The sequence below is a fragment of the Myotis davidii genome, unplaced genomic scaffold (assembly GCF_000327345.1).
Source record: "Myotis davidii unplaced genomic scaffold, ASM32734v1 scaffold6, whole genome shotgun sequence".
In the NCBI taxonomy this organism is placed as follows: domain Eukaryota; kingdom Metazoa; phylum Chordata; class Mammalia; order Chiroptera; family Vespertilionidae; genus Myotis; species Myotis davidii.
In genome coordinates, this window is record NW_006383011.1 from 9,776,853 (window position 1) to 9,790,780 (window position 13,928).

The 13,928-nt window shown below is 38.1% G+C and overlaps 1 protein-coding gene across 1 annotated transcript in view; it reads left to right on the forward strand.

Annotated features, from left to right (window-relative positions):
* Nucleotides 1-323: 323 nt before the first annotated feature.
* MTIF2 (mitochondrial translational initiation factor 2) overlaps nt 324-13,928 on the forward strand; it is an 18,726-nt gene continuing 5,121 nt past the window's right edge. Inside the window, exons 1-9 of the mRNA XM_015557856.1 lie at nt 324-549; nt 927-1,038; nt 4,875-5,046; nt 5,483-5,643; nt 6,486-6,662; nt 8,568-8,707; nt 10,564-10,688; nt 12,455-12,659; nt 12,993-13,245. Coding sequence (XP_015413342.1) covers nt 331-549; nt 927-1,038; nt 4,875-5,046; nt 5,483-5,643; nt 6,486-6,662; nt 8,568-8,707; nt 10,564-10,688; nt 12,455-12,659; nt 12,993-13,245 — 1,564 coding nt within the window. The 5' untranslated portion in view covers nt 324-330. The remainder of the gene's footprint in view (nt 550-926; nt 1,039-4,874; nt 5,047-5,482; nt 5,644-6,485; nt 6,663-8,567; nt 8,708-10,563; nt 10,689-12,454; nt 12,660-12,992; nt 13,246-13,928) is intronic.

Here is a 13,928-nt window from a genome sequence, read left to right on the forward strand (position 1 = left end):
TCATACTTGCATTTTAAAAAATCACTCTTATTTTTAATTTGATTAGCTGATGTTTTTCAAGAGTGAAAAAGGCCCCTTATAATTTTGTTACTATACTTCAGTTCTGTCATAGTAGGAACATTAACGATAATAATACGTAATGTCTAGAGAGTAGTTAGAATGGAATCCCAACTCTGACTAGACTGGGAGCTCTTCCAGGGCAGGACCCCACTTTTATTCATTGTCACTCTAGTACTTTATTTTGTGTAGAGGAGATACCAATTAATATCTGCTAACTTGACTTAAATATTAACCAAAATACTACTTTAATACTTTTTTTCTAGGAGAAACATGAACCAGAAGTTGCTGAAGTTGGAGAACTTGCTACGATTTCACACTGTTTGTAGACAGCTGCACAGCCTAGGTCAAAGAAGAACGTTAGCACAATGGAGGCGTGTGTTTTCATCTGCTTACCCAGTGCGACCAGCTCCGCAGCACACCGGGTCCTGGCAAACAGACTCGCTCTTTGGGGCTGCTTTATCTCAATATAGGCTTCTAGTAACAAAGAAGGTAGTTGTAGATTTCTGGCATTACTGTATTATTTGGTCTGAAATGAAAGTGCCTGGAGCCATGAGTAGAAGTCTGTTTTGAATATTTTGTCATTTACAGACTCTTTATTCCATAATGCTACACTCCAGGTAATAAATCTTGGTGAAGAAGGGAAGTTCTGGTTGTTCTGTAATGCTGATGAATTTGGTTACTTGGAAATTGGTGTATAACAGTGAATTAAGGATGCAGGATTTTAAAATTTAGTCTTGAGATGTACCTGCTTATGGGAGTGTTAATTCTTCGTAGAAGCTGTGATTGTGGTAGATATTCCAGAATAAATATAAATTGTCACTTAAAAGTTGTTTCTTACTTCTTCATGCGTTCTGATTTTTTAATAGGAAGTAAGGCCACGGAAGTCTCAGGTATCTTCAACAAAATCTAAAAAGGAGGTGGAGGTATGGATTGGAATGACTGTTGAGGAGCTGGCCAGAGCAATGGAAAAGGACATAGGTGAGCCACATAATTTTATAAGGAGAAATAATGGGAACATGGAATACCTGGAATCTTATTTGCAATGAGACTGAGGCATTCAAGTGTGAAAATTAGACTGGTAGTTTAAAAAGTTGTCATTACAATATTCTTCACTTTAAGTCACAAACTGTAATTTGTTTCTTGGCTCTTTGCCAAATGTAGTTCTCCAACATTTCCCTTCTAATAAAAGTGGAAATGATTTTATCTGAACTAACCTTTCTCAGAAATTTAGTGAGATATTAGATTAAGTCCAAATTATTTTTTTGGACTGAGGGACCATATTTGTATTCATTTACTTCCCCTTTGGTTTTCTGTAATTTTATGAATTCCATTTTCCACTAATTTTGACATTATATGTAGTGTCAGCAGAAAAATATTCATAATATTAACTACAACTTTTTTTTTTTTTCCTTAGGGGAGGAGGGGAGAGTTGGTTAACTACAACTTTTAATAATACTATTTCTATTTGTAAATATATAGCATTATAGTCATATTTATCCCTCATTGCACCATTGATGTATTTATTACCAATTTGGGATTGTTGGAACAGAATGAGTCTTTATTATTATAATCTGACATTAAAATTTAGTAAACAGAAATAGCCTATGATTGTAGCAAAATAAAATGACAAGTGAAGCAGAGTCTTGGAAAAAGGAAAGAATAATAATAACTGATATTCATTGAACTGCTACTATTTATTAATACTTTATTAACTCTGTAATTTTCACAGTGCACCTAGAGATAGGTATGATTATTATCCCCATTTATAGGTTGAGAAACTGAGGCATAGAGAGGATACATAATTGCCCAGGATTTCACAGCTAGTACATGAAAGAGCCAGGATTTGAACCCAGGGATTTTGGCTCCACAGCCTATGCTTTTCTTATTCACAAACCAAATTATCTCTCAAGAATTGTTATTTGCACCATAGAAATAAGGAAATACAATAAATCAGAGAAATTTTTTTTGAGAACCTTGTGAGTAAACTTATACCAGCATATTACTGAATAGGATGTTCTTTTAGTGTAATGGTTTGGTTATGTGAGGATGATTTTATTTCATATCTTTCTTCCAAAATCTATATTATAAAAGGCCTGTGGCCCTAACGCGATAACAACCAAAGACCAGCGCGGGTGGGTGGGGCCGTGTGATTTCACACGCTGGGCTTCTAGTATATTTATAAGGTGATTGAAAGTCTGGAAACATAAGACTACTAACTTCATTATCATAACAGGTACATTTATATATCATCCACCAGGAAATATGACTGAAATTAAAACAAAGCACATTGATATTTACCTGGCAGGGGAGATACTATGAGTAACTATGAGATACTATGATTCCCCAAGGTGGTTTTTCCAGGGTGAGGCTTGTTCATTGTGCTAACTCTTGAGATTTCCCCAAACGTGGGAACTTGACAGCATAATGTGTGGTAGTGGGGAACTATGTTTGCACTCCCCTGAAAACAAAAGCAAAACACAAAGCACATTAAATAAAATGCAGACCAAGAAAAACAAGTAAATATTATATACTAGAGGCCCAGTGCATGAAGTTTGTACATGAAGGGCTGAGGGGGTCCCTCAGCTCGGCCTGCACCCTCTCCAATCTGGGACCCCTCGGGGGATGTCCGACTGCCTCTCGCAATCCAGGGCCTCTGGCTCCTAACCTCTCTTCTGCTTGCCTGCCTGATCTCCCCTAACCTCTCTGTCTGCCTGCCTGATCACCCCTAACCCCCTCTGCCTGTCTGCCTGATCACCCCTAACTACTCCTCTGCTGGCCTGATCGCCCCTAACTGCTCCTCTGCTGGCCTGATTACCCCTAACTGCCTTTGCCTCACCCTGCACCCAGGACCCAGGATTCCCTCCTCCAGCCGGTTGCAGGCACCCGGGACCTGGGCTTCCCTCCCTCTGGATGACCGCAGGCACCCAGGGCCCAGGCCGGCTTTGCCTGGGCTGGCTGCAGCCACAGGGGACCATGGGCAGGTGGCTTTGCCTGGGCCGCAGCCGCAGGTGCCTGGGACCATAGGGCAGGTGGCTTGTCCCTCTCCCAGGCTGTAGCCCCAGCCACTGGTGCCTGGGACTGTGGGGCGGGCGGCTTGTCCCTCTCGCAGGTCACAGGTTTAGCTGCTGGCACCCGGGACCGCGAGGATCGTGGGGCATGCGGATTGTCCCTCTCCCAGGCTGCAAGCATAGCTTATGGCACCCAGGATCACAGGGCGGGTGGCTTGTCCCTCTCCCAGGCCATAGCCCCAGTCACTGGCGCCTGGGACTGCGGGGACCGTGGGGCGTGCGGCTTTCCCTCTCCCAGGCCACAGCCTGGCTGGTCCTCATTCCTCTCTTGCGAGCTCATTTGTGCCTGGCTGGTCCCCATTCCTCTCTCCCCAGTGTTGAGTTGTCTGAGCCATTACGGTGTGATGGTGTGAGGGCATGATGGTGTGAGGGTGTGACATCTATTTGCATATTAGCTCTTTATTTTATAGGATTTTAAGATTTTCTAGGCACTCTAAATAGATACATAAATAAATTGAATGTGTGTGTATGTTGAGATACTATGTGTGTATGTGCATACAGTTGAGTCTCAGCATTTGGGGATTCTGTATTGGTGAATTCTCTAAAATGTATTTTGCCTCCAAATCAGTACTCGCAGTGTTTTTGCAGTTGTTCCCGAACACACGCAGAGGGGTGAAAATTTTGAGTTGCCTTATCACACATTCCTACTAAGGTTCAGTGAGGCAACATTCTGCCTTCTTGTTTCAGCTCTCATACTGTAAACAAGTGTAATTTTTGTGGCTTATCTAGTGCCACATGTTTTTGCTTTTCTGTACTTTTTGTTGGTGATTTCACTGTTTTAAATGGCCCCTAAACATAGCAGCGAAGTGCTGTTTAGTGCTGCTAACTGCAGGAAGGCTGTAATATGCCATACAGAGAAAATACATGTGTTAGATAAGCTTTGTTCTGGTATTAGTTATAGTGCTGTTGGCCGTGAGTTCAGAGTTAATGAATCAACAATATCGTCTACTAAATAAATATCTTTAAACAGAAACATTTAAAACAAGGTATGTATTGATCGGCTAATGAAAATTGTATGATTACAGGCTAAAGGAACCTAACCATGTCTGTCCCCTCAGAGCAATGATTTAGTATTTGCTAATTCAGTATTCATGAAGGTTTTATAGAACATAACTACTGCGATTAACAATAATTGACTATATATATATGTACACACATTTGTATATGCATGACATGTTAACTACAAGTTTTCAAAGAACTAGATGATGATAAACTACTCAATACTAAATGTATATACAACATGCAATTTAATATTTTATTGATGATTCATATGGTTCATCAGGTACATAAATACTCTAAATAATCATGAATGTGCAGAAATTCCAATTTATATATATGCATCGTATTTTTTTAAATATATTTTTTATTGATTTTAGAGAGGAAGGGAGAGGGAGAGAGAAACATCAATGATGAGAATCACTGATCCACTGCCTCTTGCACACCCCCTACTGGGGATCGAACCCACAACCCAGGCATGTGTCCTTGACCAGAATCAAACCCGGGACCCGTCAGTCTGCAGGCCAATGCTGTATCCACTGAGCCAAACCAGCTAGGGGATATATGCATTATGTTTTAAAGATCATTTTCTTTTCAGCTTCTTTGTGATTTATTAACATTAGAGAAACAGATAGCTTATATAGTTATTTCTCCGATTGAGTGTACTGTTTATATGGACATTTATTAATAGAGGTCACTTTCTGAACATTTAATTTCATGAACCTAAAAGGTTTTATCTATTCCACCCAGATTTTATTTATGAAGCTTTATTGAACACTACTATGGACATAGATTCACTAGAAGCAGACTCACATTTAGATGAAGTCTGGATCAAAGAAGTGATAAAGAAGGCAGGAATGAAGTTAAAATGGAGCAAATTAAAACAGGACAAAGTCAGAGAAAATAAAGATGCCGTGAGAAGGTAACACGTAACCATATATATTGGGGGAAGGAGACCACATAGTTTTATTCACACTTTTGAATAGAAAGGGTTGCCTTAAAATTTCGTTTGCAATTAAAATGATGTTAAACTTTTCTTTGAAGTACTTAAAGCATCAGTATATTCAGGTGATTATAAAACTCTTAAGGGTTATTTTTCTAAGTTTATATATCGATCCTGAATCTTAAAGTTTTTTATTCAGTTCTGCTCATTGTTATGAAGATGTCAACTGTAGGTGTGTAGTCATGTATTTTGTCATAAGTCATATCTATAGAAGAGGAAAATACTTTGGTCTAAAGAATGCTGAATGTTAGGTTTTATCGTTAATGGCAGTTCACATAGATAACTGCAAATCAATTCACTGGCTATCAACCGTTCTGATGTTTAAGAAATGAAATTCCTTTGCTGTTAATTGTAGGCCCCAGGCAGATCCAGCTTTATTAACCCCAAGGTCCCCAGTGGTAACTATAATGGGCCATGTCGATCATGGGAAAACGACGTTACTTGACAAACTGCGAAAAACTCAAGTGGCAGCAATGGAAGCTGGAGGCATCACTCAGCACATTGGTGCCTTTCTTGGTATGAACACAGATTATCTTACAATGTGCTTGGGAACTCCATATATTCTTCCTTAAACCTAGTGTCATAGTATGAACTGTACAAATTCAAAGTAAAAGGAAAGGCTGAAGGTTAAAGCATTGGTTTGATGAAGTGTAGAGCAGGTGGTTAATAAAGTTTATTTTGTACATTCTGTAAGAAGAAAATTATATTATCTTTCTATTCTAGCCCATTCTTAGTTAATGAGCTTAAATTCTTCACTGCTAGGTTGTGGCAATAAATAATAGCCACCCTTTACTGAGCACCTAGCATGTGCTCACCATTGTGCTGACCACCTTATATACTTTATCTTTTTTATCTTCAAAAAATATCATTAGGTAGGTATCAATATTCCTACTTACAGGTAAGATGTCTGAGACTTATTTAAGTTCAGGTACTTGGTTAAGGTACGTACACAGCTAGTAAGTGGCAAAGCCAGAGTTTAAACACTAGGCTTTTGGACTCAAATCCTGAGCTGCCGATTATATATGAAATAGCCTTTGTTATTCAAGACAGTTGTGCAGCTGATGTTTGCTATGCAGGGGTGGCTACCTGTGTAATCCTCAGTGTATTCTCTCTCCAGAATAGATATTATTTGGTACATTTATGAAAGTAGTTATATTCTAGAAATATGAAGGGTTTTAGTTTGAAATTATTACATGCAAAGAAAACCCTACAGGTTTCGCTGGTATGTTATCAATTGTTCTGATTAAGATTAATGGAAGGAATAAAATTATTTTAAAGAATTAGTTGTGTTTGATAATGTCATGTTGAGAAAGTACCTGTTTGAGTTCTTAGTGTTTCTTGGACTTCTGTTTCCACAGTCTCTCTGCCTTCCGGGGAGAAGATAACCTTTCTCGATACTCCAGGACATGCTGCGTTCTCAGCGATGAGAGCCAGGGGTGCTCAGGTCACCGACATTATCATACTGGTTGTAGCTGCAGATGATGGAGTGATGAAACAAACGGTAGAATCCATTCAGCATGCCAAAGATGCTCAAGGTGCTATGGCAAGAGCCACTGTTCTGGGATAGTGCCCACGTTGCTCGTTTAGTCTTCATGGCAATCTCAGGATTATTATAACTGTTCTTACAGATAAGGCTCAAAGACAGTTGAATTATTTTCCCACAGATGTTACTACCTAGAAGAGTGTAGCAGGATTCAGTTTGGGACTTGTGATCACAAGTACAGTTCTTTCTCTACTGTTTATTTGGCATCTGATCTTCTAGCTTTCAGTGTTACTCTCTTTCCTTTTTAATCTCTCAAAAGTGCCTTTGTGGAATGGACTCTGTTCTTAATGATTTTAAGGAATATAATAAAAAGAAGAGAGTGATAAATTTGTCAGGGATCCCATAACAGAGCAGTTGGTTAAGATACATGATATTTTTTAAAAATATATTTGTATTGATTTCGGAGAAGAAGGGAGAGGGATAGAGAGATAGAATCAATGATGAGAGAGAATCATTGGTCAGCTGCCTCCTGCACCCCCCACTCTAGGGATCTAGCCCGCAACCCATGCATGTACCCTGACCAGGAATCAAACCATGACCTCCTGGTTCATAGGTCAACACTAAACCACTGAGCCACACTGATATATTTTTTACATCATGATTCTATTCCTGTTCTTTTGGTCTTATCTATATGGCATGTACTTTTTCACAGTAGTAGGTTATGGATTGCATAGTTTGTTTTGTTTTGTTTTTAATCCTCACCAGAGGATTTGTTTATTTTATTGATTGATTGGTTGATTTATGGATGTATTTATGTATGTGTGTATGTATTTATTTATTTATTTTAGTAAGAGGGGAAGGGCAAGAGAGAGAGTGAGACGATTTATATGAGAGAAAACATCAATTGGTTGCCTCCCATATCCACTTCAATTGAGGATTGAACCTGCAACTGGGGTGTGCACACAGGATGATGCTCCAACCACCTGAGCCACCCAGCCAGGGCGCAGAGCTTTTTTTGTGTGTGTTTGTTTTCAATTTATGTTTCTTTGCTACCTGAGAAAATTACAGTTGGTGAAATCCAACAAGAGAATTATCTGCTAAAATTTTGTGTGATTTCTCTAATGAGAGGGTATGTTTAGTAATAACAGGTAGATTATAAGATTGGTTGGTCCATTCATTAAGTAAACATTTATTGAGAATCTACTATGTATCACCAAGCTAAATGTATGAAAAAGAGTTGCTGTAGCCCTAGCCAGTTTGGCTCAGTGGATAGAGCGTCGGCCTGCAGACTCAAGGGTCCCAGGTTCTATTCCGGTCAAGGGCATGTACCTTGATTGCGGGCACATCCCCAGTAGGGAGTGTGCAGGAGGCAGCTGATCGATGTTTCTCTCTCATCGATGTTTCTAACTCTCTATCACTATCCCTTCCTCTCTGTAAAAAATCAATAAAATATATTTAAAAAAAAAAGAGTTGCTGTAAATCCAAAGGTAAGTTCACGGCAATGATTCCTAATTTCACCCCAGGATAAAATGTTAGGTTTTAACAATGAGTGAGTAGCTCCTAGAAAGAATAGGCAAATCATCTAATGGCATCGGAATTCAATTAGAATCTTCTCTTGATCTTTTTCTGGAGATTATCTCCCATATAATTGCTGATCTTGCTTTCAGGTTTAAGGATAGGCCTTTCTCTACTCAACATACCTTTTTGTTTTAAATCATCTTAGCGTCTATTCTTAATTCAGAATCTGCTTATAATTGCAGTTTGACATCTCACAGCTGCAATTCTTTGTGTGTAGAAAGTACAGTACAGTGGGTCTAAAGAGTGGGTCTTTTTAGGTCTTTTGTTAGATAAGTACATCCACTGAGTAGAGAGAAAGCCAGAACAGGTTGGTGCCTTCGTTGTGAACACCTGGGATTAAAGGTGCCATTTGCACTCTTCTGAACTTTGTCTCTTTCAGTGCCTATTGTCCTCGCCATAAACAAATGTGACAAAGCCGAGGCTGACCCTGAAAAAGTGAAGAAAGAACTGCTAGCTTATGACGTGGTGTGTGAAGATTACGGAGGCGATGTACAGGCAGTGCATGTCTCTGCACTTACGGTAAACGCATAGATGTTGTGTTCAGATGGGAATGCTTATAGTGCATTATGCCTGAAGAGCATTTTGACATATAATTTCTGTTGTTGTTTCAGAATTCTCTGGGTACTAAGCAAAACTGGTATCTTCCTGGTTTGGCAGATTAGAAATTAGGCTCAGAAAGGTCAGTCACCAATCCAGGGTTACATAGCTGATGGTAATGGGATCTAAACCTAATGCTTTTCTTATTATGAGATACTTAGAATGAGAAGAATAAATAGTGAATGATGTGGGTAGGGTATGAGTTGGCTAAAGACTGTTTTAAGCAAAAATGAAATACAGTTGTTAATAAAAAGTGCTTGCTTTTATAGTGAAAAACTAGCAAAGTCTTAGGGCACTTAAGATTTAAACAATAAAAAATTTTCACTAATACAAAGAAGAAACATTTGGGTTCAATTTGTAAGTGATTGACTCAGTTTTTGGGGGAATTAAATTGTTACAAGTTTTATAATGTTATTTATGATGAATTCTGTTTTCTTTTAAATTACCAGTTATTCTTTTCTGTTTGAAAAACACCAAGGAAGCTCAGTACCTGCTTTGTGACAGCATTTTTAATTCTTTTATCCTGTGCAGGTTGCCGCTAATTAACAAAAATTCCATTTTTGTCCATTCTTATCATATTCCATCATTTACTCATAACACAGACTTTTCCCCCTGATCATTCACTGAGGGATGGTGCTGTATTTGGCCACAGTTTTTCAACTAAGTCTCATTTTATCTTTATTTTTCCTAATTCTGTTTCTTCCAAGATGCTTAGAAATTATGCCTTCTTTAATAGTATAACCATGCTATTGATACTGATAAAATGCCACCTTACTTTGTTATCTTTCCACTATACCTGGATTGCTATTGCACTCTGAAAGTCATATGGTAAGATTAAAGCATTTGAAGACATGGCTACCTTTTCTGTCCAAATACCTTCAGATGAATAGATAGATGTAGAGATGCTTAGGCAAATCTGGGGACATGGCAGAGATGATTGGGGAATGGAGGGAGGTAGGAGAGAGGGACAGGGAAGTAAAATGGGGCCTCCTTTTTCAAGGCAGATATAGAGGTCTACATTATGCAAAGAAACAACCCCAGCATTGTTTTTCAGAGCAGCATTTTATAAATTAGAATAAATACAAGGAATAAGTAGAGGGGTAAGCAAAGTATTTTGTTTACAGTTGTCTCTGTTGTTTTATACTCTCTAACAACTGCGACCAATTTCTTAGCTGTCAGGGAGAATGAAAAATCCCTTGCCTGTCAGTTCCTGTTCCATCACCAGTTATCAGCTGCGTGATCTTTAATCTCTAGAAAGCGTAGTAAAGATAGATCGTCAAAGGTGGAAGAATCATGTAATCTAGTCCTTCATTTGAGGAAAGGAGGTCCAGGGAGGTGAAGTGAATTTTTATTTTTGCACAGTTAAGTAGTTACAATGGATCAAATGAAAAAATAGATGCAAAAGTTTGTCACGAATAGAACTTCAATATGAAGTATCATTGTAAAGAGCGTTAGAGGAAGAAATCACAGTTATAGAGACAGATGGAGGAGAGAAAGAGAGAATGAATGAAGCATGTGTTTATGGAAGGGTATTAACAAGCACCACTAATGGCCTTAAAAAAAAAATAGCCACTGTTCTTTGCAATATCTGTCCCTGGATCAGGTTTTCTTGTTTATCTCTCTCTCCCTTCCTCCCTTCCTTCCTTACAATTGCATAATTATGCTTTTAATGCTTAAAGAGAAAAATATAATTGTCAAGGATTATTTGGCTTTCTGACCCTAGTATTTACATTTACAGATGATATTAATGTATATTAACAACTTGTTTTGTTGTTAAGGGGGATAACCTGATGGCTTTGGCAGAGGCAACAATTACTCTTGCAGAAATATTAGAATTGAAAGCAGACCCCACAGGTCCAGTGGAAGGAACAGTTATAGAATCTTTCACAGACAAAGGAAGAGGGTAGGTCTAGTAAAATGCTTGCTTTTTAGTAATTTTGTTCTATTGTTTTTGTGAATTGATCATATAATGTTATTTTTCTTGCATGTTATGGTTAGTCCATGAATAATATTTTCCAAGCATTTTTTTGAAAAGCATTTTATTGCACTAGCACAGAGAACACAAAATACAGTTATTAGTAGACCATAATATCTATCTGTATACACCAAGTAGTCACATTTACATGACTTAAGTATTCGATTTGTTTGACTTTTTTTTCCACACTGACATGACTGAACTGGTAAAGCCTAATTAGACTAACATAAATTGGAATGAAATAGCAGTTGTTGCATTTTAAGGATTCTAAATTCTTTATGTCCTTGCTCATTAATATAACATATAAGAAGGTCTTTGGAATGGTGTTGCTGTCTTTAATTTTCCTCCCTATCAGCAAAAGAAGTCTTCTCACTGTTTAACAAAATAAAGGGGAGTAGGATTCTGTCAGAACACTCAGCTCTCTGCACCCTCCACTACCATCTATAATAATAAAAGCATAATATGCTAATTAGACTGGATGGCTGAACAGTGGAACGACCATCCAGATGACCAGAACGACCTTCCAGACGAAGCCAGGGCTGCGAGGGCCGAGCCCCTTGCACAAACTTTGTGCATCCGGCCTCTAGTAACTTTATAAGAAATGTGTTGTTTTTTTGTGGTAAAGATACGTAACTATCAAATTTACCATCTTAACCATTTTTAAGAGTACAGTTCAGTAGCATTAAGTATATTCATATTGTTGTGCAATAGAATCTAGAATTTTTTCATCTTGCAAAACGGCAACCCTATACCCATGAAACACTAATTTTCTCTCTCACTCCCCCTGTCCTTGCCAGCTACCTTTCCATTTTCTGTTTCTATGACTTTGACTACTTTAGAAACTTCATGAGTAGAGTCATATGGTATTTGTTCTTTTTGACTGGCTTATTTCACTTAGCATAAATGACCTTGAGATTCATCCATGTTGTAGCATGTGATAGGATTTTGTGTGTTTTCTTCAGATTGCATAATATTTCATTTTATGTATGTGTATGCTGCAGTTTCTTTATCCTTCCTTATTATTCCAACATTTGGGTTGCTTCAACCTTTTTAACAATTGTGAAGAAATGTTTTTGTAGTGTGAAAAACTGCTTGAGAAATTGAAAAGTGGTAAAAACATAATATTATGTATTTTTAAGTCTCAAAAAGATATTCTTGCTCACCCTGGCCAGTGAGGCTTAGTAGGTTGAGCATCATCCCATGCACCAAAAGGTCACCGATTTGATTCCTGGTCAGGGCACATGCCCAGGTTGCTGGCTCCATCCCCAGTAGGGGGCATGTGGGAGGCAGCCAATCGGTCTTTGTCTCTCTCCTTTCCTCTCTCTAAAGTCAATAAAAACATACATATATTTTGTTAATCCTCACCAGAGGATATTTCTTTCATTGATTTTGTAGAGAGAATGGAAGGGAGAGGGAGAGACAGAGAGAGAGAAACATCTATGCGAGAGAGACACATGGACTGGTTGCCTCCCACATGCACCCTGACCGTGGCGGGGATTAAGCCTGCAACCAAGGTACATGCCCTTGACCAGAATCGAACCCACGACCCTCAGGCCAATGCTCTAACCACTGAGAAAACCAGCTAGGACAAAAACATTTTTCTTTAAATGAAAAAATAATCTTTGCTTTACTAAGAAAATACTATTACATCCTGATTATGGCATTAAGAATTAATAACTTTATTTTCATTTTAGTCCTGTTACTACAGCAATAATTCAAAGAGGAACATTGAGAAAAGGCTCAATTCTGGTTGCTGGGAAGAGTTGGGCGAAAGTGCGCTTAATGTTTGATGAAAATGGAAAATCAGTTAATGAGGCCTGCCCCAGCATGCCAGTGGGGATCATAGGCTGGAAAGACCTCCCTTCTGCAGGAGATGAAATTCTTGAAGTAGAATCTGAGGTATATCAAGCTTAATTCCTATATATTAGCTTGGATATAATGATTTTAAATAATCTATAATGTTATACCAAATTAATGTTAGCTTATTATTAACTATTCTAGACTATGAGGGGGCCAGTGGTGCCTTTTTAGAATTTGGCTGTAGAATTTTTTAAAATTTGAGATAGGGTTTTTAAATGAAATAATTTCATTTATATACAAAGCCTTCAAATGAAAGTTTTATAAGTTTCTTGAAACTTACAAAATTAGTACTTTCATATGAGTTAAACTAATTTCATAGTGGAAGAAAAACAAAGCTTTTAGTTAAATAATGCCTGCTTTTTCCCTGTAAAGGCAAGGGCACATGAAGTTGTTGACTGGAGGAAGTATGAGCAGGAGCAGGAGAAAAATAAAGAGGCTCTAAAAACAATAGAAGAAAAGCGAAAGGAACACCAAGAGGCGCACCGGAAGGACCGTGAGAAGTATGGCAATTTGCACTGGAAGGAGAGATCATTTATAAAGTACCAAGAAAGAAAAGAACAAAAATTATTAAGGCCAAAAGAGAAAGTAGAAAGAGATTCAAATATGCTTCCTATAATTATTAAAGGTAACATTTTAAAGATTTTACTTAACTCGCTTTTGGAATATATGCATTTCTTCATTCTCACAGTTAATTTGAGCAATTAAATTTAAGCCAAAAGTATCTCAGTGTTTTGGAGGGGAGACTTATTTTTATTAAGGTAGAATGGACATGTTATATTAGTTTCAAGCGTACAACATAATGATTCGATATTTGTATTTACTGTGAAATGTTCACAGTAAGTCTAGTTAACATTGATCACCATACATATTAATGTTTTTTCTTATGGTGAGAACTTTTTAAAAAAATATATGTTTTTATTGATTTTATACAGAGAGGAAGGGAAGGGAGGGAGGGAGAGAGAGAGAAACATCAATGTGAGAGAGAAACATCGATTGGTTGCCTCCCATATGCACACTGACTGGGAATTGAACCCACAACTGGGGTATGTCCCCTGACCGGGAATTGAACTGGCGACCTCCTTTTGGTGCATGGGAATCAACACTCAGTCAACTGAGCCATACCAGCCAGGTCATGATGGAACTTTTAAGATCTACTCTCCTAGCAGCTTTCAAATATGCAGTACAGTATTATTATAGTCACCACCTGTACATTACATCCCATGACATTTTTTTATAACTGGAAGTTTGTACCTTCGGACCTCTTTCGCCCTTTCACCGCCTCCCTCTTGTGGAGATTTTCTTAGTAAA